The following is a 25,807-nucleotide window of genomic DNA, read 5'->3' as shown; positions in this document are numbered from 1 at the left end:
CCCAAACAGGGTCCAGGGCAGCCCCTCCAGAAACGCACAGGCTGGCTTAAGAGGTGATCGATTTGCATAAACAATAACATACGGTCCTCGGAGGTGGTACGGACGCAGTGCAAAGACGGCCTGGAGGGAAACGTGGCCCTTCCCTGGGGACATCAGAGAGGGCTTCGTGGAGGAGGTGGGACTGACCTCAGAGACGTGGAAAGAAGGCCTTCCAGACAAAGGGAGGGGCACATGCAAGGGTGGAGGCCCACCAGGCCTGGACTTCAGGGGAGAGCGAGCGTTTCCATTCCTCCAGACAGACATTCAAGCAGAAAGTTAGACTGGAAAGGTCTGCTAGAGACCGACCGTGAGGCCTGGAGTTGAAATGTGTCTTCAGGGAAACCTTAGTCACCGAAAGATTTTAAATAGGTGAGTAAGGCCATCTGGCATGTGTTTCTGGAAGATAAGCCTGGAACTCGGGGAGAATGAAGCAGGGAGAACAGTCAGGAAGCTTCTAGCTCAGGCAGAACCAGGGAAGGGATGGCGGGGCAGAGCAGGTGCGAGGGATGCTCTGAAAATAGGGTCACAGCTGGTCCTGCGCAGGGACCAGGACCCAGGAGGGCGCCAGGGTGCCAGGCTCAGAGCGGAGAGAAGGCGATGTGGTGACAGAGGACAGACACAGAGGACGTGCGGGCTCGGGGGTAACGTGCCCACCTGTACACCTGAAGCCGAGAAACCTGCCCGGAAACAGGAGCGAGGCCGAGGGAAGAGGTGGGTTTTGTGTCATCGGGAACACCTGCCCGGAGGTGATGGCTGAAATCACGGCATCCCCATGAATTCAGAGAAGTACACGTTCATGCAGAGGGGCTGAAGGAACACCTGTGTCAGGGAGTTACAGCAGGTGGTGCCGCAGAGGTGGGGCTGACACCAGGGAAAGGGCGGCACCTGCAGGGCGTGGACTGCCAGCCCGGGGCTGGGGCGTCAGGGGCTGCGGCGGGGCACGGGCCTTGACGGAGCCAGGTGAGCAGGGGTCTCTGGAGACGTGTGAGACCATTTTTGCAGTTCGAAAATGTGTATGGAAAGTGGAGATAGTAAAAATCGACTTTAAATAGTTTGAAGAAGAGAAGGGAGGTGGACGTCACATAAGATCTCTGGAACTTGGGAACCAGCGATGCCACTTCTGCACGCACACACCTAAAAGGACCAAAAGCAGGGTCTTGGAGAGACGCTTGCACACCCACATTCATGGCAGCATTATTCACAATAGCCTAAAGGTGGGAGCAACCCAAGTGCCCATTGACGGATGCCTGGATAAACAAAATGTATGTCGTCCATCCACACCAGAGAATGTGATTCAGCCTTAAAAAGGAGGACATTCTGGGACTTCCCAGGCGGTCCAGTGGTTGAGACTCTGCGCTTCCTCTGCAGGGTGCGCAGGTTCAATCCCTAGTCGGGGAACTAAGATCCCACATGCCGCACGGCACTGCCCCCCCCCCACAAAAAAGGAGGACTTTCTGACATTTGCTACAACACGGATGGACCTTGAGGGCTAGATGCTCAGTGGAACAAACCAGACACAAAAGGACAAACCCTCTATGACTCTATTTACACGAGGCTCCCAGTGTAGCCAAAGTCATAAAGACAGAAGGGAGAAGGGGGGGCGCCGGGGGCGCGGGGCTGAAGACGGGAGCGGGAGCTCATGTTTAATGGGGACAGAGTTTCAGTTTTTCGAGATCAAGAGAGTCCTGGAGATGGAGGGTGGTGACGGCTGCACAACAACGTGAAACGTACTTTACTCCCGTCGCTGAACTGCAGGATTGAAAACGGTTCAGAAGGTCAATTTTATGTTATGTGTATTTTACCACAGTTTAAAATGTTTTGTGATCTTCAGAAAGAGAGGGAGAGAGGTAGGTAGGGTGAGAGGGGCATTCTCAGGTCAGGACAGTTTGCCTGTGGATGGAAAGGGCGTGAGAGAGAGGGATGGAGCAGGCAGACAGCGGGGGCGGAGGGAGGGAGGGAAGGTTCCCGAGGAAGAGAAGGAAAACATCCTTCCCTGAGGAAGGAGGGAATGATGACGAGAGGGATGTGAGAAACCGGCGAAACCGTCAGGATGAAAGAGAGAACAGAGCAACGGCTCTCGGGTGATGCCATCAGCCTGGGAAAGCACAAATACAGACGAACACTGGCCAGAAAGTGTGGACGGCTGGGCGGAGCTGGGTTCTGAGGGAACCAAGACGGGGCCTGACCTTCGTGGGGAATGAGGGTCGGGGGGCAGGGTGAGACGGGAGCTGCAGTGAGAGCGACTATGTCCTGACTCACTGGCTTCCCTCGATGGCCGCCTCACTGAGGAGGAGACGAAAACACAGGTGGACGGACCCGGAGGCTGGCACATAGTAGGGCTTCAGGTAATGTTGGTGGAATGGGATGGAACAGTATACAACGGGACAAAATAAAAAATCCTGGCGGGAAACGTCTTTGTGTGACTTCAAGCAATCAAACATATATTTAGTTCTTATTACTGTACGTATAGAATGGATAAACAAGGTCCTACCGTAGAGCACAGGGAACTACATTCAGTAGCCCATGACAAACCATCATGGAAAAGGATATGAAAAAGAATGTGTGTATCTGTATCTATATACATTTTATATGTATAGCTGAATCACAGCAGAAATTAACAAAACATTGTAAATCAACTGCACTTCAATAAACTAAATTATATATATGTATATATTGCATTTTTAATAAACTCCTTGAGAAATCACACCGTCAAGTGTCGAATCAACACTGTATCACAGCACACGATCCTGACACAGGGAAAATCGTACTTTTTAAAGGACAGGTGCACATCTGCGTCCCCAGTACATTTGTCGCTCTTATCACCGACAAAGATAAACTGAAGGCAGAGAGAATTACGGTGACAATGGGGCAAAACGAACGGCTCATCACTCAAAACCGAAAGCGTAAGAAAAGTCTCTTCAAAACACTAAACTGTTTCCCAGAGAGAACCAAGCTCTGCAACTTACTGATGGCGATTATCAGGATAAGGGAGAATCAGTCCGTATATCCCCCTCCTCCAAAAACGACACTTACTGTAAATCAGAAATACCCACGATTGTGGCGCACACATCTACGAAGGTGACATCTGCTCTTAGAAGCCTTCTTACCCGAAGTCAATACTGTGTGTCCAACCCCAGTGCCATCCGGGGGATTTTCCACCGCTGTTCACAAACAATCCCAAGAAAACGAATGCTAGGAAGAGGGAGATGCTAGTCCTGGCCAGCACCAATCCATCTAAGATTCTTTATACAATCACACACACGAATATTCCTCGCTGCAAAACGAAATCAAAGCACAGACGTGAGGACAAATTCACTCGAACTCACCAAATGGTGCCAGAGATGGACGGTGATGAGAGGGGAGCCCGATAAATTCTGGGAGAGCTTCGGCGTCGGGAAGACCTCCAGGGAAATCAGGTAGCTGCTCACAGACAGCAAGCAGTGTTTGTAATTTGCTGCCTCAGCAATCCTTGGAAAGAAATGAAAAATCATTACAAAACACACAGAAAAAGAAAGAAACCCTTGGGTTTAAAATTTAATGTTAAGTGAGATTTTTTGAAATCGTTTTTGGAGGGAGCTTTGATTTCTATCAAAGAGCTGCTCTCTCTAGGGCTTGATGCTGGTACCGAAAGGTGAGGGGGAGCCCTTGACCTCACAGAGTCTATAATCTAGTAGAAGAAGGGGGTTGGCCCAGGATGTGGGGAAGAACAGAAAGGTCAAAACAATGAGCCTGAATCCCAGCCATCCATTTACTTGACCTTGGACGAGTGACTTACCTATTGGAACTCTGTCTGCCCTCACTATAAACCAGTGTGGTGAGTAGTAGTGTGATAGACAGCTGTTGCCTTGTCACCCAGTAGCCCTTCACCCTTCTCCTGATAAAGGCACCTGAGCTTCCCTCCAGGTGATACCCCTTCCCCACTTGCAGCCCACATGCTTTGGAGGGAACTCCATCCTTGACTAAGAGTAAAGCCTGCTGTCCTGACCTGAATGCATCAGTGCACTGCATTCCTCAGACCATGCTGACTGTTCAGACGTGAGCACGTGGTCCAAGAAGATCCGAGGAGAAGTAACAAGATTCAGAAGGAAATGCTGGATTCTCACTTCTCTCTGCTGGACATCAGCCCTGAAGCATGAGGTCCCAGAAGTGGCTTACAATCACGAGCAGAGAGACTGACTGGGAAGGGGATCCACCCCCTGAGAGCTGAGAGATGGAGTTGAGTGACATCGACTGGATGCTGGATCGAGCAGCCCGTGCACCTGTCAGCTCATGTGATCCAACGAACTCCTCTTTTGCTTAAAACAGTTTACGGGGCTTCCCTGGTGGCACAGTGGTTAAGAATCCGCCTGCCAATGCAGGGGACACGGGTTCGAGCCCTGGTCCGGGAAGATCCCACATGCCGCAGAGCAACTAAGCCCGTGCGCCACAACTACTGAGCCTGCGCTCTAGAGCCCACGAGCCACAACTACTGAGCCCGCGTGCCACAACTACTGAAGCCTGCACGTCTAGAGCCCGTGCGCCGCAACAAGAGAAGCCACGGCAATGAGAAGCCCGCGCACCGCAACGAAGAGTAGCCCCCGCTGGCCGCAACTAGAGAAAGCCCATGCGCAGCAACAGAGACCCAACGCAGCCAGAAACAATAAATAAATAAAATAAAATAATAAAATAAATAAATTAAATAGAAAATTAAAAAATACAGCTTATGCTGGGGTTTCTGTCACTTACAACCCAATCAAAAGAATCCTGACTGGTATACACAGTACTTGTCTCATGGAGTCATGAGGCTGAAATGATATTCAGGGCCAGGACTAGGGCTAGGCAAGCAAGGAAGCTGGGGTGCAAGATCTAAGAAGGTGTTCACGTTCAGGGCCTGCCCCTTGCAGTGCCTGAATGACTCCCAGAACGCACACCGACCTGAATGTTGTGTTCTCGGTGTCTGCTCGAGCCCTCGCCCCGCCCGGCGTGTGGTAGGTGATCAGCAGATGTCTGTTGCCTGAATCTGAATTTCAGACGCAGCTACACTAGGATGCTTTCGGCATGGAGTCATCCGGGCCGCGCTCGGGCTGCCCAGCCGCCTGCGGGTCTCTTGCCCAATCTGGACTTTGCGTGTCTCCTATTCACTCTCCAAAGCTCGACTGGGGACTCTGCCCCCCAGGTGCGTTTATGTCCACAGAACTATCTTCGTAACATCGAGCCGACCCCTGGGAGCCGGGGGCACCATCCTCTTCCTCCTCCCTCAACTACTTGTGCCTACTAACTAGCCTCAAAGCTGTTGACCTGGACTGGAGCCCGCGGGACCCACGCAGCTCCTGCAACCGCCCCCCTTCACACACCGCACCCGGCTCTGCACACAGGGTCCTTATACGTGTCCCTAAAAAGGAGCAGGTCCCCAGGAGCACAGAGAACTGTTCCTGGAATTGTCAATATGAGATGTTTAAAAAATATCGCTGTAAAGATTTAAAACCCCAGCCCTGTCTTCATGGAAAGACCCTGCAAGAGGGTCTTTCCAACAGAAGGTCACCAAGGACCCGGGTCTGTAGCAAAGCAGAGGCATGGTTTCCTCGTGTCTGAATATCACCGAGGTTGGAATCTTGAGCGGCTGCTGGAAGCTCTGAGAACATGGCTGATTTTCTGTCTGATTGCTCTTCTCTGGGAAAATGTCACTGGTAAAAGCCCAGGACGAGAAGACACACACAGAATAAGTCACACACATTAAAAAAAGACACTGAAAAGAAAGGAGCACGCTACTTCAGCGTTTCTCAACCACTGTTTTCCTCATCACCCCCTCAAGAGTCTTATTAGACATTTTTTCCTAACACCCTGACGCTCCATACAACTCTGCAGAGTCACAACCACTGTCATAGGTCAGACTCCTTGTCCCCAAAACCAATCTTCACCCCACAGAGGTGATATCACCCCCACTGAAAATGCGTGGGGTTCAGCCCCTGCCGTGGAAACCTAAGACTGGCTTGATGTCACCAGGGACCAAACCAGACCCAAAGACGGAAGGATGTGGTCCCCGGTGACACAGAGGCCAGCTCGCTCGCAGAACGATGGGGCTGCCCAGGCGGACGACCTCTCCGCCCATGATTCCGGGGAGCTGAGATGTTCTGCGCTCACCCTTGCCAAGACCTCACAGCCCACGCTTCCCTCCGCAGGACTCCCTGCACTCATCACGTACGTAATTCCAGCAAGCAAGCTAGAAGTCATTCTTCTAGCAAAAATTAGGACTCCAATATTAGCCAACAATAAAATCACAACCCTGGGCATAAAACTCTAAAAATACAGCATCATTTGTCACACACGCCTCCTCCCCCTCCGTGTACGTTTTCTAATAGTTCATCCAGTCAGCTGTCCCCTCCCACTGGGAGGTAAGGTCCCTCAGGGCCGCATTCTTGCCCATTCTGTTCATTGCTCTCCCAGCTCCCAGAACCATGCCTGACACACGGTACGTTTTCAATTAACATGTGTTGAATGAGTGAATCTTCTCACAGGCAGACAATATGGAACATATTGGAACAAATATAAAACACATGGAGAACCTTCTCTCGACAGACAGAACGCAAATCCAGAGCGGATTCCTGGGTTCCACCCCGGGAACACGTGGACTCAGCCAGATGTAGTCTGGGAAACACCGCCTTCGAGGGCAGGAATTGATACCAGACTCACCAAGTCACGGGAAGGCTGACGGTCTACACTGCACCCTCAGGAGCATTTTTCATCCGGAAAAGTGCGATTTCCCAATATGGACGGGTTTACAAGGATGCTCTCCAGTGACTCGCTTCTCATGCAGCCAGGGAGGCCCTGCCTCCTGGCTGGGTTCGCCCTGTGGACAGGCCCCGCTGGGGGTCCGGGGTCGCCGGGCCAGGAGGAGCCCACCGCTTCAACGCGACCCACCCAAGTCGACAACGACGAGACACCAGAAGAACTAAGAAATCACTGTTTACTTTGGAGATGCGATAACGGCGGGAGTTTACTCTGTAGTTTTTAAAGAGTCTTTATCGTTTAAAAATAGAGACTAAATGTTTCCAGATGAAACTACATGATGTCAGAGGTTGCCTCCACATAACTGGTGAGGCCGGGTGGACAGAGGAAGCCCAAGCGGCCGTGGGCTGTCCTGGTCCTGACCCGGTGGTGACCGTCTCTCTGTTTTTACAGATGTTCAAAATTGTTCATAATAAAAAGAGGGTTGTTTTGGTTTTGTTTTTTTTTTCACCACTTCATTTAATCTCTCTGGTACCTCCAACTCTACTAAGAGTTTTGCTTTGGTTTCATAAACCTGACCCAGGTTTGATTTTTTTGTTTTTAACCTATTTTCCAGGGAGCAGTAACGCCTGGAGGCTGGGTTATCTGTCACTTTGGAGCTGATCATACCAGGGCTTGGGGGTCTTTTCTGGTTGGAAAACCAGCTCATTCTAGATGCAAGGAGGGAACAGGGCAAAGGAGACAGCCAGGGGGCGGGGGCCGCAGCGTTACGGCCCGTTCCCTCCTCTGCACAGAGCCCTGCCCCACGCTGCCTCATCCAGGCCCCATGCCCTCTGCTTTGGGTGCGTTCAACCAACGGGACCACCAGTAGGAAGTCAGAGGCGTCAGAGAGGAGAGTGAGGCCCACACAGGGCTGTCCCCGTGGGGCCACCCCAACTCGGCCCCAGCCCACCGAAGGGCCCGGTACCCGTCTGGTCCCCGCACGCACCCCTCCATCTTTGCACGGGGAACCGTGTTCTCCTGCCGCCTTCAGCCCAGGGCCGTAGCAGCACACCCCATCTCCTTGTTCCGAGAACTTTCCTGTTACTGTACTCTATCCTTTTTAGTGGGGAGCCCACCCCGACCATGGCCTTGCAAACGGCCCCTCCATTTAACTTCCCCCAAGTCACCCATCTGGCCCCTATGGGGGACCCAACTGACACAGCCCAAAGTCCAGCCCTGCAGCCTCACCTATTTCGGCACTTTTGAGCCACGACCCCTCTGTGGGTCACCTCTGCCTTCAATTAAGCCCAGAGAGGATGGAAGATTCCAGGATCTCAGGGGCAGATCTGGGAACTCTGAAATCTTCAAGCAAAACACCCAAGCGTGTGGAGAGATGATCTCTGGTCCTCAAGCAAGAGAAGTTAGCACACACGGGATAAGAAAAGGGGCCTCAGGAAGAACCACTCCGAGTACAAGGGGCCCACAGTTAAACCAAGTTGTATAGGGAAATTTAAAAAAAAAACTTTAACTGCAAATATTCCCTAGTCAATGAACTACTTTTCTAATGAGTTCCCACTCAAACATGGTGCCCTGCTCGCTCTGGGGTCTATCCTCATCCATCCCGTCAGAGCTGTGTCCTCGCTGACCATCAGGGGAGCAGCAATGAGACACTGAAAACACCAAGCAAAGGAAACCTGAACCTCATGAAAGATGCTGCCCCTGGTGACAGGGGTGAGAGCGCCGGAGGGACTTGGGAGAATCCTCGAGTGGACGTGAGGCCTCTGGCCAACGGACAACCGAAGAAGAGAGCGTCCACCAGGATGGTGGACGTGAGCTCCATGGTACTCAGGTAGCTGAGTAGCCGAGTTCTCCATGTCCAGAAGTAGTTCAGCGGGGTTTCTCAAGAGAGAACGGCAAGAACCGGAATTTCCCTAAACCGGGACCCTCCTCTCCAAACTCTGCATTGCAAGGGTCACGCCCACAGGAAATTTGCTAGACACAGTGCACCTAGATTCCCACCTCCTACCGTTCTGCCACGTTTGCTTTAACTGGCATCTCACACTCTAGACACACACAAACACACACACACACACACGCCTTGCTGCTGAACCATCGGAGAGTACATCACGACACTCCACCTCTGAATTCGTTAACAGGGACCTTCTAAAAATAAAGACCGCCTCCTACACAATCACCATCCCATCATCACGATCAGAATCTGACATGGCTTCAATCATCACCTGGTGCCTGGTCCACTGTCCAACGTCCCCAGCGTCCCCACGGTGTCCTTCAGAGTGAGGCTTCTTTCCCGTCAAGGAAAGGACGGCATCCATTTAGTCACCATATCCCCTCAGTCCCCTCTGATCCGAACAGTCCCCACTCTTGTTACTGCTTTTACTGCATGCATGTTTCACAGTCCAGACCAAAGTTTTGCAAAATGTCCCTTGACTTTCCTCGTGGGGAGCGTCGGATCGAGCGTCTGGGGGCAGGATGACCCTTCCCACTGCCTCACATCAGGGGACGCAGGATGTCAGCCTGTCCCGATGTCGGTGACACCGAGCGTGACCCGTTGGCTGAAGTGGTGCTGACAGTGTCTCCGCTCTTGGGGACCTTCTCACGAGGTGATTAATGGGTCCCCTGAGGAGTGACGGGGAATAACCCTGGGCCCTCACAACCCTTCACCCGCTGGTGTCTGCCCCGAGGAGGTTTGCCCGATCGATGGCTACACCAAGGGCTGCCACGTGGCGATCGTGACCCTGCCAGTCCTTCTGCCTGGATTGCTCAGCGTTACTCTACAAAGGAGAAGTACAGACATTTACGCCAAGTCAAGCCCCATAGAACGTGTCCTTCTGAAGCACGTGTGAGTCCACCACTGAGATGCTGAAACCCAGAGGCACGAGTCCCAGCCCTGACCCTGCTGCTGCAGCCGTGGAGCGCCGTACCCTCTGGGTCCCGGCTCTGTCTGTGGAGGAGAAGCAGGTGACTCTGCTCCCTGCTCAGCTCCGACGGCTCTTTGGAAGGAAACGGCGGTCCCAGCTGCCGGCCTGGCAGCTGAGAATCAGCAGGAACCCAACACTCCTTATCACTACAGGGCCAGGGGCCGTGGGCCACGGAGGAGCCCCCGAGTCCAGGCGCCTGCAGAGGCCAGCAAAGCCCCCACCCAGGACCTGTGGACGGTCAGGCGTTGCCTTGGGCAGCCAGCACATGGGCCCGAGCGGTCTACCCAGGGCGGGGGGGATGGAGAGCCCATCCTGCCCCGACCCCCTCCTTGTGCTTTAAACTCACGCGCTGACTCCACTCCCCAGGGGGTTAAAGGACATTAGGATTCCACTGCATCCTTTCGATCTCACAGAAAACCGTAAATGTGTGTAGATGACGATGCACAAAACTAAAAGGGAACGAAGTCGGCTGTGCGGGCGAGTGGGGACGCTGGAACGCTAACAGCGCGACAACGGAATGAAGTCAGCTGTGCGGGCGAGTAGGGACACTGGAACGCTAACAGCGCGACTGCACAAATCTGCTTCCAATCCTGTGTGGAATTTGATAATCATCTCAGAGGCGGAGAATGGGAGAACATCCAACCACCTCACGAAGTGATAAGGGAAGTGCTTATATATCACGTTCCAGGGCTTTACTTAAACCATTAACTCAGTGCTCACGGAGACCCTCAGAAATCGGGATGGCCGGCCTCCCTCTTAGAAAGGAGCATGAGAGCAAAGAGACCACCAGCTGGTGAGGGCAGCCGGCGGCAAGAAGAGACCCGGGAGCCTGGCTCCCAAATCCAAGGGTGAACCACAGCACGACTGTTCAGTGTCACCTCTGTGCTGCCGTGTGCTACGGGAGCAAGCACAACAGGGACCACACTCGGAGAGCTTCTGGGGTGATTTTTTTTTTTTTTTTTTGAGGTTAATGTTGACAGTAAGACATCTTTGCATCAAGTGTTGGCTTTAGAGCTAAAGGTTCAACACCTGAGAAATACACCGTCATCACTGCAAAATCATTCTGTTTCTGACTTGAGGAAAATGAGCACTTACAGTCTCTGCTGACAGAGTTCAGAGGTCAATGGTGTTAAGGCCAATGGGTAGAGAGGGCTGCGAGGAAGGGGATATTCTCTGCCTGTGCGGGTCTCCAAGCCCACGATTTGTAGGGGGTATAAGAGTTGATCACGGCGCCCCGGGTCCTGAGGTTCCCAGGAGTCCTGCTGGGTACCCCTGGGCAGTGAGGACGGTGGAAGGAAGGGAAGGCTGGAGCCCTTAGGACGGAGGGAACCACACCCAGCGGCCAAGCTTCAAGCTCACACTTCGACTCTCCACAGCAGCTCAAAGTCAGCCCCAGCCCCGTCCACTGCTGCCAGCACTGATGCAACTGTCCACCGGGGCTGTGCAAACCACAGGCACTGCCTAGTCTTATAAATAAAGTTTTATCAGCACACACCACTCCATGTCTTTATGTATTGTCTGGGGCTGCCTTCCCACAGCTCTGCTGCAACAGAGACACTAGGGCAGGTAAAGCCGAAAATATTAACCACCTGGCCCTTTATGCAAAAGCTTGCCAACACCCAGATAGGGCGATGGTTCCGGTCACATGAAATCAAAGTGCCTGCTGCCGTCTGCAACCCTCGATCCTGCCTTCCTTCCCTTTCCTGAGGATGAGGGGTACCGAGAACGTGGCACAGACGCCGTCCTCCCCACGCCCCTACCCCGGCCCGCGGCAGGGCTCGGCCATCCCCAGAAATACACGTCCATGGATTTCACTGGAAAGGCCGTTTCAGTCGGAACCTCCAGCAGTGAGAGCTGTGAATAAGTGCTGATAAATTGGGGCCAAGGACGGATCCGCTATTCACCCCTAATCTCAGGTTTGGGGAAATTGCCCCCAAATATTCAAGAAGGCCTGTTGCCGAGGAAAGTGTGTGGCATCTTCCCTTGTGACTTTCCTGAAGAACTCTGGAAAGCACACCCGGAGCGCCAGGTCCCCTTTCTGTAGTTAGAAGGCTCCCCCAGGCAACCAGGCCCAGAACCGGGCTTTCCTCCAGGTCTGCAGCTAAACCACGACTGTTTGCCCCCTTCCCCCGCCCTCCTCCAGGGTTTTGTACAGTGAGCTGGTCCCTCACATCAGGCGGGAGAGGAGCCTGTCTGAGAGACACATGATATCAGGGCTCAGGTATCTGCATCATTAGAAGGTATTTATCATTTCTTGTTTATCTGTACGCGGTAAAAATAACTGCCTACTTTTCCATCACACACGCCTCCAAACACCCGGCAGCAGAGCCAGTGGCTGAAACCCGCCCCCGCAACGCCTTCCCATCAGCAGAGACAGCGAACTTGCAGGAATGCCTGTCCTCGTACCATCAGCTTTCCCAGTCTCTGTCCCGGCGGGGGAGGGCAGCGGGGCCCCGGGGCCAGGGGTGAAGGCCCTGTGCGGCTCCCTCTGAGATGCGCGGCTCTCTCTCCAGCACCTTTTCAGAGCCCCCCGCTCCCCCGCTCTGGGCCCGGCACCGCGCCAGACGTGCGGGAACAGAGATGGACCAGCCCCTGCCTGCTGCCCTCCGCGGAGCCCCTGTCTGGGGCGGATCTGTGCCCAGCAAAACTGGCTTCACCTTCCAAACACTAACCGCACAGAGGGGTCCCTTGGGCTCATACCTCGCTGGCCCTTTCTCGGCACCGGCCCTGGGCTCTGCCTCCCTGCCCGCTCCCAGAGACCCCATGAAAGGGAGGAGTGGACCCCGGCCCTAACCTCTCCTAAGGGAACCAGCCCCTCCCCGTGGTCGGAGTAGGGCTGACCCACCCTCCCAAGCCCCAGTGGGTCAAGTGAGCAGACCTGGCCAACGAGAGTGCAGGGGCTGGGGGCCCGGATGGTCATGTGACCCAAGTGGGCCAATCACAGCCCTCTCTGGATTTTGAATGAAACTGACTTTTCATTGCTGAAAGAGACTCGCTTTCCTTCTTGAGACCTCAGGACCCCAACCCACGTGGGCCTGAAGCTACCCGGAGCCAGCCATGCCTCTACGGAGGAGTCTGCCTGGAACTGAGCTGACACGGAGGGGCCCGCCTGGAAATGAGCTGACGCGGAGGAGAGCAGAGGCAGGAGACACAGAGACAAGGTCAAAGAAGCATCCCCTGGGTCCCTGGATCCAGCCGTGCCTGAACCCGACTGACTCCCGCCCTTCTTAGTCCTTGAGTCCTCAGTTCCCTGACCTTCTGCCTAAGCTGACATATCCAACACAGTCTTGACTGATATAGGCATGTGCTACGGGCTTCCCATTCTACAGAAGTGGAAACTGAGGCTGAGAGGTCACTTGACTTGTCCAAGGTCACACAGTTCCAGGTGGAACCGATATGGTCACTCAGCCTATGCTCCTGACCCCTGCACTGTCAGCCTACACCCCAGGGCTTGCTGAACCCCCACTGTAGGAGTCCCTGCGTCTTCCTCCTTTGCCCTAACAGTGAAGCACCAGGAATTAGCGCCACAAGTCCTCTGATACAATACTGCGTGTGTTGGTGATGGTGAGGAGGTGCGGGTGTCACAGCCGCCAGCCACCCAGCAAACAAGCACCCCCTCTCCCGCTCCGTGCTGTGTGGCCCCCAGAGACTCACTTGGTGCTGGCCGGCTGGATGTTGCTCAAGTAATAGTGCACCGAGCGGTAGAGCAGGCCCACGACGGTGGTCCAGGCTGGGGAAAGAGCAGATGGCCAGACACCTGTCAGCATCCCAGGTGACAAGCAGGAGAGACACAGAGCTCCCTGCCAAACCCACTCACCCAGCAACACACAGCGCAGACCTCACACCCAGGAACCCGGCAGCTCCTCGGGGGGCGAGGGGAGGGACACTCAGGGGCAGAACTGGCCACAAGGACAGAATTTGAGGAGAGACCCCCCTCCACTCTTCAACTGTGAATCCAACCACAGCAATCGCTCCCTACGCTGCCCGGGGGACTCAGCTCTGGACACACGGACGCTGCAGCTCCCCGGGAGCCAGACACCATGAGCTTCTGAAGGCAGAGCCCCCATCGAGCTGTGGGCGGCAGCGCCAGGCGACAGTGCTGCACTCGTGAGCACATCTCAGCGGCTGTCTGCGTCTGGAGTATTTACAGCAACGCCAGCGCTCGAGAGAGGCAGGATTTACAGTCACCCAGACGTCTGTCAGGCCTTCGGCTGGGTCCCACCCCTCTGTGATATTCCAACTTGGAAACAAGAATCATCTATTCTGTTACCTCCGTGCACGAGCTTAACAGGAGGCTGGGAGGAGCAGCTGCAAGCTGACCTCCGAGCTCTTCGGGATGTTGGTTGAGTGAGTTAAGATTTCAGCGACGTAGTTAATAATTCACATAACACTTACCGTGTGCCAGGTACTGGTATAAGCTTTGCTCTGTTAATTCTCACCACAATATACTGCGGGAGGTACTAAGACTGTCTCCTATCACAGATGAGGGAACTGAGGCTGGGCAGGTTCAATAACTTGTCCAGTAAGTAGGTGGCTGGCCCAGGATTCAAGCCCAGGAGTTCCATCCACAGAGTCGGTGCTTGTGACGAACAAGCTCTACGGCCAAGTGTGAGAAGCTTCCGGACGTACAGACCGTGAGGCTGCGGTCCTGCCAACTCCGAGACACTGAGGATTTCTAACGGATCGTGCAGCCGTGTGAGATGAAAAGATCCCACGTGCAGTCGGTTGGCCTTGGCATTGTCCCTGGACCCCCCAATTTCTGTAGTTCACCCTGAGTGCGGGGGGACAGTCCCCTGAGAGCAGGACACCCCAACATCCCTGAGCACCTTTCACACAGGCAAACTAGAGGGTACAGGGAGCAGAGGTTGGCTCCCAAGGGCTGGGGAGTGAGGACCCCGCGCTGGGGATGGGACACCATGGCCCTGCACCCCGCAGCCCGGCCCCCAGTCCTGAAGGCAGAACCCAGGAAATGCATGGCCTCCGGCCAGATTGTCAGGAACTGAGAATCCACGACTTCCCAGACCGCCCGTGGCCCCTGGGACGGAGGGACACGCCTACAGAGGCACAGCCCCTTTTCAAGGGGCAGACGGGACAGTCATGGCAGCAAAAATGGACAGAGCCACCCGGGCCGCCGACGGTGCTCCAGGGCCAGAGAGAGTAATCGGGGTCCCCTCGGGGCTGGTTCCTCACGGGCCTTGACCTGGACCCACCCAGGAGGAGGACACCAGGCCCCCCAGCAGGGAGGGGAGGTGGCCACATCAGTTCACATTCCGCTGAGAATCGCCTAGCGAGCCCGTGTGGAATGCAGATTCCCAGCTCCTCCTCCCCCCTCCCAGTGCATCAGGCTGCAGCAGACTCAGAGTCGAGTCAGCGCTGTGACAACATCTCAAGAGCGTCTGATGACACACTGTGTTCCCACAGGCACACAGAGGAGGCCTGGGGGCAGCCCCTCTGCCAGCTGACAGCCACAGGGCTGAGTCCCTCCCTGAGGGTGCTGGGGTGCAGGTCCCCCCAGCTGTGCTCACCTTGGCTGTGGAAAGCCTCGTGGGGGATCTCGATGTAGTTCTGCCCCTGGGCCGGGAAGCGGTAGTGGGAGGAATTCATGGTCTTGGGGAGCAGTTTGGCCAAGGAAAAGTCTAGAACAAGCCAGAGAGAGGAAGCTGCAGTCAGTCAACTCCAGGGCAGGAAACTGGGCGTAAAACCCACCTTCTGTTGTTTTGTTTTGTTTTTTAACAGAACGAGCTCTCTTGGGGAGTGTAATTACCTTTAGGAAACGAGAACCTAAAAAATAAGAGTGTCCAGGGCAGTAACTGCGGCCACGTGGCCGACCCACCCATCTACCACCGCTGGTGGGGCTTCTCCCAGCCTGCGGTGACCCCTGTGCCCTCAGCGCACCCCTCAGCTCACGACGCCTCGGGTACTGACTGCGTCCCGTCCTGCAGGAGACGCCTGTGCTGAGGGCCCCTCCTCCACGCCAGGGACCCCGCGAGACGCAGGAAAATGAGACACTAATCTACGTGAGGCAAACTCAACATCCCATGGAGGGACCTGTCTTGGCCGACAAACTCCCATTAAAACGAACCCAAGTGGGTGAATGAAGCTTACTTTCCAGAGAGTGGCTCTGGCGGTAAAGTATTAGGGCACCACGCTCCCTAGACACAGACCCTGAAAACAGAAGGGCTGCGACGTCGGCCTGTAGGGGACCCCGTGCCTGTTGTCTTGGAAGAGCCTCCAGCTGACCCCGGGAAACCTGCTACCCCACGGACACTCCAGGGGCTGCCGCTGCTCGCCTCCTGTTCTGAACTGAGACAGTTGTCACCCGAGATGAATCTGGCCCCCAAGTCAGCATGCGAGGCTCCCGTGGTCCTGTGTGCACATCCCAGCTGAGCACGGCTGCCCCGACCTAACTCTGTCTTCCCCCAACATATCATTGTGCATCAGGCAGCCTAGTTTAGGACAGCGGAGAGGTGCATCTCCAGTGATGGTGTGTGAGGTTTATGCGTCCCTGGGCGCGTGCAAGAAAACGCAGGAGTGGAGTGGAATTCAACAGGCGGGTGGCATCCCCTGCACCCCGCTCCCCTCCCGCCGCCCAGCCGGTCCCCGCCCGCACCCACGCTGCCGAGCTACCTGCCACGGATGAGGAACCCGTGATGGCAACCGGGGGCTCGCTGGCCTGCAGGTTGAAGGATATGTGGCCCATGACGGTGTCCACGGTGTCGATCAAGCCCAGCACCACGGCACCGTCCTGCAAACAGCACGACACGAAGGAAGGAGACGTCAATACGGGGCTCGCTCAGCACGTGCACCCGACGGAGGCAGCAAATGCACCAACACGCAAGATCAAGGTCATGCTCACCGTCAACATTCCTGCCAAGGAGCTCGCCCAGCATCTGCTGAGCAACATGGCGGGCCAGGCTCTGCCCTCACAATGACCAGACAGAGAGGAGAGACAGTCGTGCCGCTACTCCGTTTCACAGGCGCGGAGGGGACCACTGAGGTCACCCAGCCCAGCTGAGCTCGCAGAATGTGGACACCGGCTGAGGTTGACCCTGGTCACCCAGACCGTCAGCTCCAAGGCTTCCACGCTCAGACACAGACTGACCAGACCTGGTCCCCGCTCCACTCTGAACTCACTGGGGCCCTTGACAGGTCTCTGACCCCCAACTCCATCCCCTTCTGTTTCACGAGGAGGGGGGTCACTGCTCCCAAGTACCCTCTAGGATGAAGACACCAGCACTTGTGTCCTAGTCTCTGTGAAGGGGAGGAGGCTTCGGAGATGCCAGCACCTCAAGCCGGCCCTGGCCTCTCCGACGTGCCTGGGGTGTCCCTTCCCCTCCAAGGGCCTCTCTCTCCACTCTGAGTCCCCAGGGCAGAGATGACCCCAGTGGATCCCCAGGAAGGCAGGGGTCCCTGGTGGTGGCCCCGTATCTCTGCAGCCAGCTCGGATCAGGCTGACTATCTCTCATCCTCAGACACACGTCTAGCAGGGCAGGGGCGTCTCAGTTCCCTGGGAACGCGGCGTGTGACTCTCTGCCATCACACCCCTTCTCTCCTTCCCGCCTTTCTGAAAAAGCATCCGTCTGTTGCTAAGCGTCCCAGGCGTTCTCTCAAAAACACACGCTCCATGAGCGTCTAACGAGCTGGAAATAGAACACTGAGGCCAATTTTAGACATTTTCTTTCAGGCCTGTGGCCTGATTTCAATCGGCCAAGCACAGTTAAGCACATGAAAATCTGTGTTTCTGGCGTGTACAGCTCTTGGGTAGTGGCTGATTCATACCTTCCCTTTAATGCACAGTAGAGCCGGCCTGAGCCTGAATAGTTTCATGATTATTCATAGTTTGTGGCAGTGCATTAAGAAAAGGCTCATTTAAGATGATGCGGAAAATACATCTGCTCAGGCCCTCCACTGGCCATCCTCTGGGTGTTTCCCAGGCAGCAGCCCTGCACACATCGTCCCCCCGGAAATCATGAACTCTGGAGTGCTGTGCCTTTTAAAACAGAATGTGTTTCCAGGTAAGATTATGTCGGTCTTAAGTTCATGACCGTCTTTCTCTCCCTTTGCCAATGGGAAGCCCGATCTCGTTCCATCTGAAACTGTTCAGATAAAAAGTTCATCAAATGTAAACCCTGGAGCCACCTCATTGATAACGAGAGAAGGTGATGTCGTTCTGCTTCAAACTGGCAAACATGTTTTAAACTTTACAGGAGTTCAGGAGAGGGAGCGCTTTAAGTAACAGTGTGGTCCCAGCCCTTCCAGGCAAGGCAGTTAGGAGTCTTCCTCCCCCTTCTCCACCCCTGCCGGGCAACCTGGAGGCCACATTTTTCAGACAGCAACATCAGAAAATGGACAGAGCCAGGATCCCTAGGTCACTGGGTGGAGAAGAGCTGACTCACGTCAGACTTGACATGAATGAGAAGTAAATGTCCACTGTGCTGAGCCACTGAGATGTAGGGCCTATTTGTTACTGCAGCATAGCCTAGCCTAGCCTGACTGACAGAGCATCACAGAAGATACTTAATATTATTGGGAAATGTCCTTGCCATAATTAAAGAAAAACAGGTAAATTCAGATATATAGCATATGTGCAGACTATATATGCATATAAGAGAATTGAAAACTAGATTTGAAGGGATATATACAAGAGTGTTAATAATCATTCTCTCTCGGCCTGAGGATTTCAGGTGATTTTTATTTTATATATATCTTTATGATCTGCATTTTCTAACTCTCTACAACATATTCACTTGTTTTATTTCTTAAATAAGTAAAATCAAGAAAGTTACTTTCAGAAAGAAAAGAAAAGGTCTTCCATTCCCCTAGTGCTTTAGGGTACAGAGGAAAGGAGAGGCTGCTGTGATATTTACTCTTACAATCATGAAGAGTATATTGTCACATGTGCTACTTTTTTCATTTAATCTAGTGATCTTTAACCATCAAACATGTGTTTTATTATCATTCAAGAACAGTGTGATGGTAAAAAATAGGTTTCTAAAATGAGAAACAAGCATACATTCCTCATGCAGAAATCCAACTGTTTTCCTGTTCAGTGTTGACAACAGGACCGTGGTACTGATGCTCATAGAACTGATCCATAGAGAAGGCAGAGCACTGCAAATCAGCCGTATATCCAGTCAAAATTAGCTCTAATATCCCAGAGATGCGTCATTTCTCTTACAGATGTGAACTGGGCCATACTTATGCCACTTCCAGAAAGACAAAAAGGTGCCCCTTTTGAAGATCTCAACGTTCTTTTCTCTTACCTCTGACACAGCAGTCCAACTGGGCAAAAAGAGAACCTCTCCCACGGTCTTTAAGAAAGTCTAAAGGAAGACAAGATGACACTGCTTAGCATGTATCCTTAAGCCTCAAAATTATAAGACCTTTGATTTTCCCATCTCTGTCAACCACGGGCTGGGTTTTGCATGTACACAGTAGTAAACCAAAATACCTCCCGTTAGTGGATCTGGTTACGTTGTACAAAGCCCTTTTATAGATGTTATAGATGTTATCTTATTTGCTCCTGGTGACAGTCCTTTAGTCAGTGACAAACATTTAGATGTTAGATGTGTGTTCACAGCTTAGTTACGGCAGCAGCCCTAAGTACAGTACCTGGAAGATATAACCGGCCCTCGGTAAAAACCTGTTGAACAAACGAATGAATGAATGAACAAATCATGGCCTGCTCCGTGTGTTTTTCTTGGCATGAGAAGCCAAGCTGACATAAAAACCCACTTGTTTAATTGGAAATGACCCCTCCATAAGCAGAAGTTACTCGGGGTCCCTTGGACAAATCACCTTAAAACCATGTTTGGTTTGGCTCACTATTGTTCTAAAAAAATGAAAGTAGCTTGTAACATCTTCAAATCGGGAGATTTAAATGAAACTATGTGAATTTCCTCCTTCTTGTGAAAAAAGCAGAAGCTTGGACAATTCTTATCCCTTAGTCCCACATGGCCACCATTGACCAAAACAGAACAGCAGCTGACCCCTTAGGTAGTTGTGCTTTCTCCAGCTCACCCCAGTCCTCACCACTCCCTATTGCCTTCCACCTAATCTGTTTCACTCATTTACATTACTCATGTAGGTTTTTAACCGTGCATCTCCTACTACAGACACCAGAAGCACACTTAGAGCCTGATCTAAACCTCCTATATTTCCACAAAACTGCCTTCTCCAAAATGCCACATCCTTCCTCACACTTTTAGATGCTAAATATTTAGAGAACACATCATCAAAATTCCTCACTCTTTCATTTATCTTTATTTGATAAATACTTATAAGACCCTAAAGTGCAATGCCTTAAAATTTAAAGATGAAATTTAAAAACTAAACATGAAAAAAACAATCATGATCCCGGCCCTCGTTGGGCTTGAGGCCTAGGGGGCAGAGTTTATAATCTAGAGCAGGGGTCAGCGCTTTTCTTTAAGAGGATCACCTAGTAAAAATCTTAGGCTTTACACGCCATACAGCTCTGTCACAAACACTCAGTTCTGCCACTGTAGTGCAAAATTAGTGACAGACAATCCATAACTAAGTGAGTGTGTTACAATAAAACTTTATTTACAAAAACAGGCAGTGGGCTAGATTTGGCCCCAGGGCTATAGTTTGCTGAGTCCTGATCTAGAGCAGTTCAGCTGAAAAGAAATATAATGCAATCCACAGTTTTATTTTAAAATTTCTAATAGCCATATTTTAAAAAGTGAAAAGAAAACAGGTGAAATTACTTTTTAATAATACATTTGACTTAGCCCAATATATCTAAAATATCACTTCAACATGCCATCAATATAAAAATCATCAATTTGATAATTTACATTCTTCTGTTATACTAAATTTTAGAGATCCAGTGTGTGTTTTAGATCTTGATTTGAACTGATCACAGTTCAACAGCTCAAGAGCCATGTGTGGCTAATGGTCTCCTTATTACCCAGCACAGAACTGACGTCTTGTCGCTTTCCCGTTCAACTGTTAGTGGTGAGAAGCCAGGGCATCATGGAAAATTGGACACGGATGCCAAAGATGTTTATTTCTCATCCAATCAGAGATGGGTGGAGTTTGGGGTAAATCTCCAGGATTCCTCTCCAGGACACCCAGAGTCAGGTATCTCAACACGGGCCCCCATCAGAGGTCTCAAGCTGATGGCCCACAGGCTGAATCTGCCTCATGAATGTCTTTTATTTGGTTTGTACACAGTTGCTTTTAAATTCCAGTTAGCTGTCCACTTTTTTTTTTTAATTGGATGATTTTCCACTTCAAAATCAGGTACGGAGTTTTGCTTGCAAAATCAGAAGCGGTTACCCTCAAGGTGAAAGTCAGGGGACTCGAGCAGCGCGATGCCACTCCCTGTGGGGGGGCACCTTCCAGTTTGCCATGGTCTCTACTCCTCCCTATTGTCTATCTGACCCAATCATCCATTTACTTTATTTATCTGGCCCCTGCATGCATTTGAGTTTGGGACCTCTGACAGTGTCCAGTATATCTGAGGGGAAAAGGGGAGTCGAAAGGAAAGAGGAAACCACCAAGCTTCAAAAGAAACTGTTTGCTATGTAGACCTGCCTTGAATTCTGTTCCCACGTAGACATATCTTCGAGACTATGGAGGAGGCGGACCCTCCCGTCCACCCCTCTGGGCAGTCTGCTCCCACTGGGCATTCTCACACCCACCCCTAGAGCTCACGTGCAGAGCCCGGAAGTGCTTCCTGTGGGGAGCCCGGAAGTGCTCAGAGTGCTGCCTTGGCCCCACCCATACTGCCATATGATTGGCTGAGCATCCAAGCCAGGCCTGCTCCCCTCGGCTAGTGATTGGTCTAGGTGCAGTCATGTGATGGATCTTTGCAGGGGGAACCATGGGAAAGAATTTCGTCCCCTATAAAGAAGGAGGAGCCCCCTGCCCTTGCTTTCCCTCCTGGTGGTTGTTAGTGAGGTGTGGCGTTTGGAGCCGTTCCAGCCCCTTGGAAATAGAGCAGAACGCCAAGAGAATTGTCCTGCTGCTACCCAAATCCCTGCTGTGAATGAAGACTGAAGTAGTCAAACCTGGAGTGAAGCAATTAGATGCCCCTGTTGTTTTTAAAATAGTAATATGACTATTTATTTGCAGCCAGAACCATTCTAGGAGAGAGACTTGGGTCATCAAATTATCCCCATAACACAGACTGGGAAACTGAGGCTTGAAGAAGTTAAAAAGTTGCCCAAGGACATAGAGCTGGGGTTAAGCCCAGGCTTGCCTGACTCCAGTGTCCCTGAGCTCCTGCAGCTCGGGACATCCCCTCACAGCACTTTTCAGACTCCATGGTGCACCTTCACCCTCTCAGCCCTGAGCCTCTCGGAAGCAGGAAGTGGTTCTTGGTCGTCCCAGATCCTCAGAACCTAGCATGTTCTATGAATGAATGAACGAAACCTGAGACGTCTAACTCTTGCTTCTGTCGCCTGGGCAGGAAGGCTATGGCGTTCAGGACCCACCCTGCGTTTCAAGATGTCTTTGTTTACAGAACACATGCTTTCAGGTACTTCTCTGGATCTGTCTTCAGCAAGGAAACCAGTAAGAATTACGAACTCTTAAAAAGCACTCGCCAAGTGCCAGACACATACTATGCAATAGGAACCCTTTTAGTCCCCAGTGAGGTGAGTCCTATTATCTCCCCATATCTCAGACGAGCAAAGTGAGGCAGAGACATGTTACATAACGCGACCAAGAGTGCACTGTAAGTAACCGGCAGAGACATTCAACCCAGCAGTCAGACCGTATACATCCTGCTCTTAACACTTATGCTGCACTTTTGAAGTGAAACGGTCTCAAGCATCCCTTCTGTCTGCACAGCAACCAGGAGCCCTGTGCTGAGATCGAAGTTATCAAGCCCCCAAGAGCCCAGCATCCTCCCCTACCTTGACCTAGAAAGATTTTGAGAATGAAAAGAGAAAACACCTTGGTTCCAATGCCATACGTGGTGCATTCCCTAAGTGCTTTACGTAACTTTGGGAATTCCCACTGAGATACAAGTCACAGTGTTGGGGTCACACTATGGTCCCACGGTTAAACCTGCCAAAGACCCAACTCCACCTTCTACCTGTTGCCAAGGGAGGTGGCAGAGTCTACAACGGGAGTTGCAAACCCAAATGCCTACAGGGGCCAGGTGGATGGAGTGAGGGGCCAGGCTGGCTGGGCACTGGGAAAACAAGACGAAGAGTCGAGTCTCATCTTCAGGAGACTCCACTGAGCTGTGCAGAGCTGGCTGGAGTAGCCACGCCGTCTGGTTGAAATCCAGACTTTTAGAGTAAAGTTTCTGATTTTTTCAGCCCTGCGTAGGTCAAACAAGGCACAGCTGTGGGCCGTGGTCTGGCCCACAGAATCAAATAGCTTTACCTTGGTGAGATTTAATGCTGTTTCCTCTGAGAGGGATTTATTGGGTAAGCTGAGGGACATATTCTGAAAGTAATTCAGAACAATTCCAGGACTCTGGAAGTTTCTCCTCTCCTCTGTCAAGTTGGTTATGATGGGATGGTAGGCGTCAATGGGCACCTAAAAGAAATCGGCAACGTGAGTTCCTTTAAGAACTAAAGCCAAGATTTGTACAGAAGTTCAGCGTGTCCTCCGGGCCTCGTGCTTCTCACACCATAGTAATCATGGTAATAGCACCTACTATCTACCAGGCAGGCACCCCTGCGACTGCTTCACGAATAGCATTAACATTTCATCCTTTCAGCGGCCTCATGAAATACGCACCCATTTGATAGATGATACTAAGCGTGGGGAGGCTTACGCAGAAATGAGTACGAGAACGGGGATTTGAACCCAAGCACGTGGTTCTAGAGTCTGTTCACTCGCTATTACATTAAAGTTCCCACGGAAGGGAAGTTGATTGATCACAAATTAATTCCAGAGGGGAACGCTTTCTAAACGTATCGATCCTTTCCTCAAACATCAGAAGAAAATGGCGCAGAGAGAAGCCAGGTGTCAAGGCCGGCTCCTCTCTGTTCTCAACTCATGGTGCCAAGTGCACCAGAAAACAGTCCCGGGTCGGGGGTGGGGGTGGGGGTCCCTAGGAAGTCTTGGTGACTCCGTGTAGGCACCGGAGGCTACAGGCCACACGGGAAGCAGGTCTTCCATTTAGTCACTCCGAGCGTTGAGATTTAGTGCCAGCGTTGGCTTCCCCTACATTTATTATTTCCTCCCAGACATTCATTATACTGCCAGTAAGACAGGACCAGACTGTGAAATGGGATTCCCACTCTCCTGGCATATAGTCCAAGCAAAAAGACATCACCAAGATGGGGAGGTGGGGACAACGTTAAATGCATCTGCTCACCATGGTGTTTGCTGTGGCTGTCGTGAGGAAGCTGGGTGGCGTTGAGGACAACAAAACGTGCTTTCCTGGAAAAAAAGCAATCATGCTTCATTAAGGGCTAAGCCATGGTCACCTCGTTCGCCCTCAGGAAGGCCTGTCCTTATTCAAAACTCTCCCAGCTTCAGAGACAAACTAAGAAGAGTCTGAGAATGTTTTGAGTAGCAGTGTCGCTGGAAAGATAAAGGCCTAATAAATCAGCCAAATGGGTAGATTGTATGGATTTTCCCAGGTCAAATTATTTTTCCATTTATAGTCTAAATTGCTTGGGAATAGTCTTTAGGCAGGTCATCATGTAAAAAGATGACTTTATACATGCTTTTACTGATTTCAAATACATAAAGACGCAAACGAAATGGATTTCCATTGCATCTGGACTACTTAGAGATAAAACACAGAGGGTTGTGAATCACTGGGCTGGGACAAACAGAGGCCTCGCCACCTCCCCTCCCAGTGAGGTGACACTGGCGTGGACCCCATCAAGTGGTGGGGGACCATCTTCCTGAGCCCCTCCCATCCCGAGGATTCTATTCAAGACCCCTTTTGGTCCATTATGAATGATTATAACAATGAAGACATCCAACTCCTTCTAATTTTAGTATTCCCCAATGAAAACACAGACTTCACTAGAATCTCTACCTCATTTCTGGAAATCCCTCAAGTTGCTTTGGGTGGCCTGAGGGAATAACCTCATCACCCATCCCTGGTTCCAGGAGTAAATGACCCCGTGGGTGGAGGCGGGTAGCTGGGGAGAGGGTAAGGTGTGACCCTGCTCTGGGGATCAGAGCCCCAAACACTCTGCTCTCCAAGTCGGAGTCCCATCAAATTCACATTTAACTCACGTGAGTCCATAAGAGAAGTGAAGAACAATAAAACTCATCCCAGCGGCCCTGTCCATCCTCATAACTGATGACCACGTGAGACTAGGATGAGAAACGAGAGTCGGCCGCGTCCTAAGTCAGTCTCGGTTCCCAACTGGCTCTTGTTATAAGAGCATTTGATTGTGCAGGGTGTGTTTCTAGTGTCAAAGGAACACACTTTCAAACCATGGGACTCTGAACAAAGCCTTCTGCTTCCTTGGCTTCTCTACAGAAGGAACGGCCAACCGTCGCAGGGCTGGGGGGACACCTGAGCAGGGGGAGAGCTGATCAACACTCTGCCTTTGTGTGAGTTAGAAGAGAAGAGGCCACCTCGGCTGGACCAACCCGCCAGGAAATGGTACTGCTCTAGCTAACAGGTTAGAGGAGGGGCCCCTCCAGACAGGTCACCCAGGGAAACGCCCCCTTTGGGTACCTGCAGCCCTAGCTCACGGCTTCCTGTGCAGACAGATCTTTATGCAAAGGAAGGCAGAGTCCAAAACAGAGATTCCTAGTGACGTCATATGAGACACGGAAGGTCACATATGGTTCCATTTATATGGGATGTCCAGAATAGGTAAATCTATAGAGACAGAAAGTAGATCAGTGGCTGCCGGGAGCTGGGGAAGGAGGACGGGGGACCGACTGCGCACTGGTGCTGGGTTCCTTTGGGGGTGATGGTTGCACAACATGTGGACATAGTAAGCACCACTGAACTGTACACTGTAAAATGGTGACATTCACGTTTTATGAATTTTACCTCCATTTCTTAAATTAGTGACTTTCCAAGTCCCACAGTTCATCGTGGTTGACTGAGGACCTGAACCCAGGTCCAACTGTCCCCTGGGTTCCTGATCTCAACCACCGCTCTGTGCTAAGCAGGAAGGGGGCGTCCTGGGGGCGCTCCGAGGGCCCGTGGTGGGTGAGTCTGGCACGCGGGAGGC

At 52.1% G+C, this 25,807-nt stretch overlaps 1 protein-coding gene across 2 annotated transcripts in view; it reads right to left on the bottom strand.

Annotated features, from left to right (window-relative positions):
* The window catches only part of ADGRD1 (adhesion G protein-coupled receptor D1), a 161,306-nt gene that overhangs the window by 87,945 nt on the left and 47,554 nt on the right, over positions 1-25,807 (bottom strand). For both annotated transcript variants that reach the window (XR_009566367.1, XM_030859944.2), the window contains exons 8-14: positions 23,971-24,035; positions 23,028-23,183; positions 18,929-18,988; positions 16,293-16,410; positions 15,191-15,301; positions 13,320-13,395; positions 3,366-3,507 (exon numbers count right to left, since the gene is read on the bottom strand). Coding sequence is in view for 1 of the 2 variants with exons in the window: in XM_030859944.2 (XP_030715804.2) it covers positions 3,366-3,507; positions 13,320-13,395; positions 15,191-15,301; positions 16,293-16,410; positions 18,929-18,988; positions 23,028-23,183; positions 23,971-24,035 (728 nt within the window). In the remaining variant the exon portion in view is untranslated. The remainder of the gene's footprint in view (positions 1-3,365; positions 3,508-13,319; positions 13,396-15,190; positions 15,302-16,292; positions 16,411-18,928; positions 18,989-23,027; positions 23,184-23,970; positions 24,036-25,807) is intronic.

This window comes from Globicephala melas, chromosome 13, assembly GCF_963455315.2.
Source record: "Globicephala melas chromosome 13, mGloMel1.2, whole genome shotgun sequence".
Lineage (NCBI taxonomy): Eukaryota > Metazoa > Chordata > Mammalia > Artiodactyla > Delphinidae > Globicephala > Globicephala melas.
The sequence above is the reverse complement of the archived record's forward strand: the minus strand, read 5'-3'. Positions and strand labels throughout refer to the sequence as shown.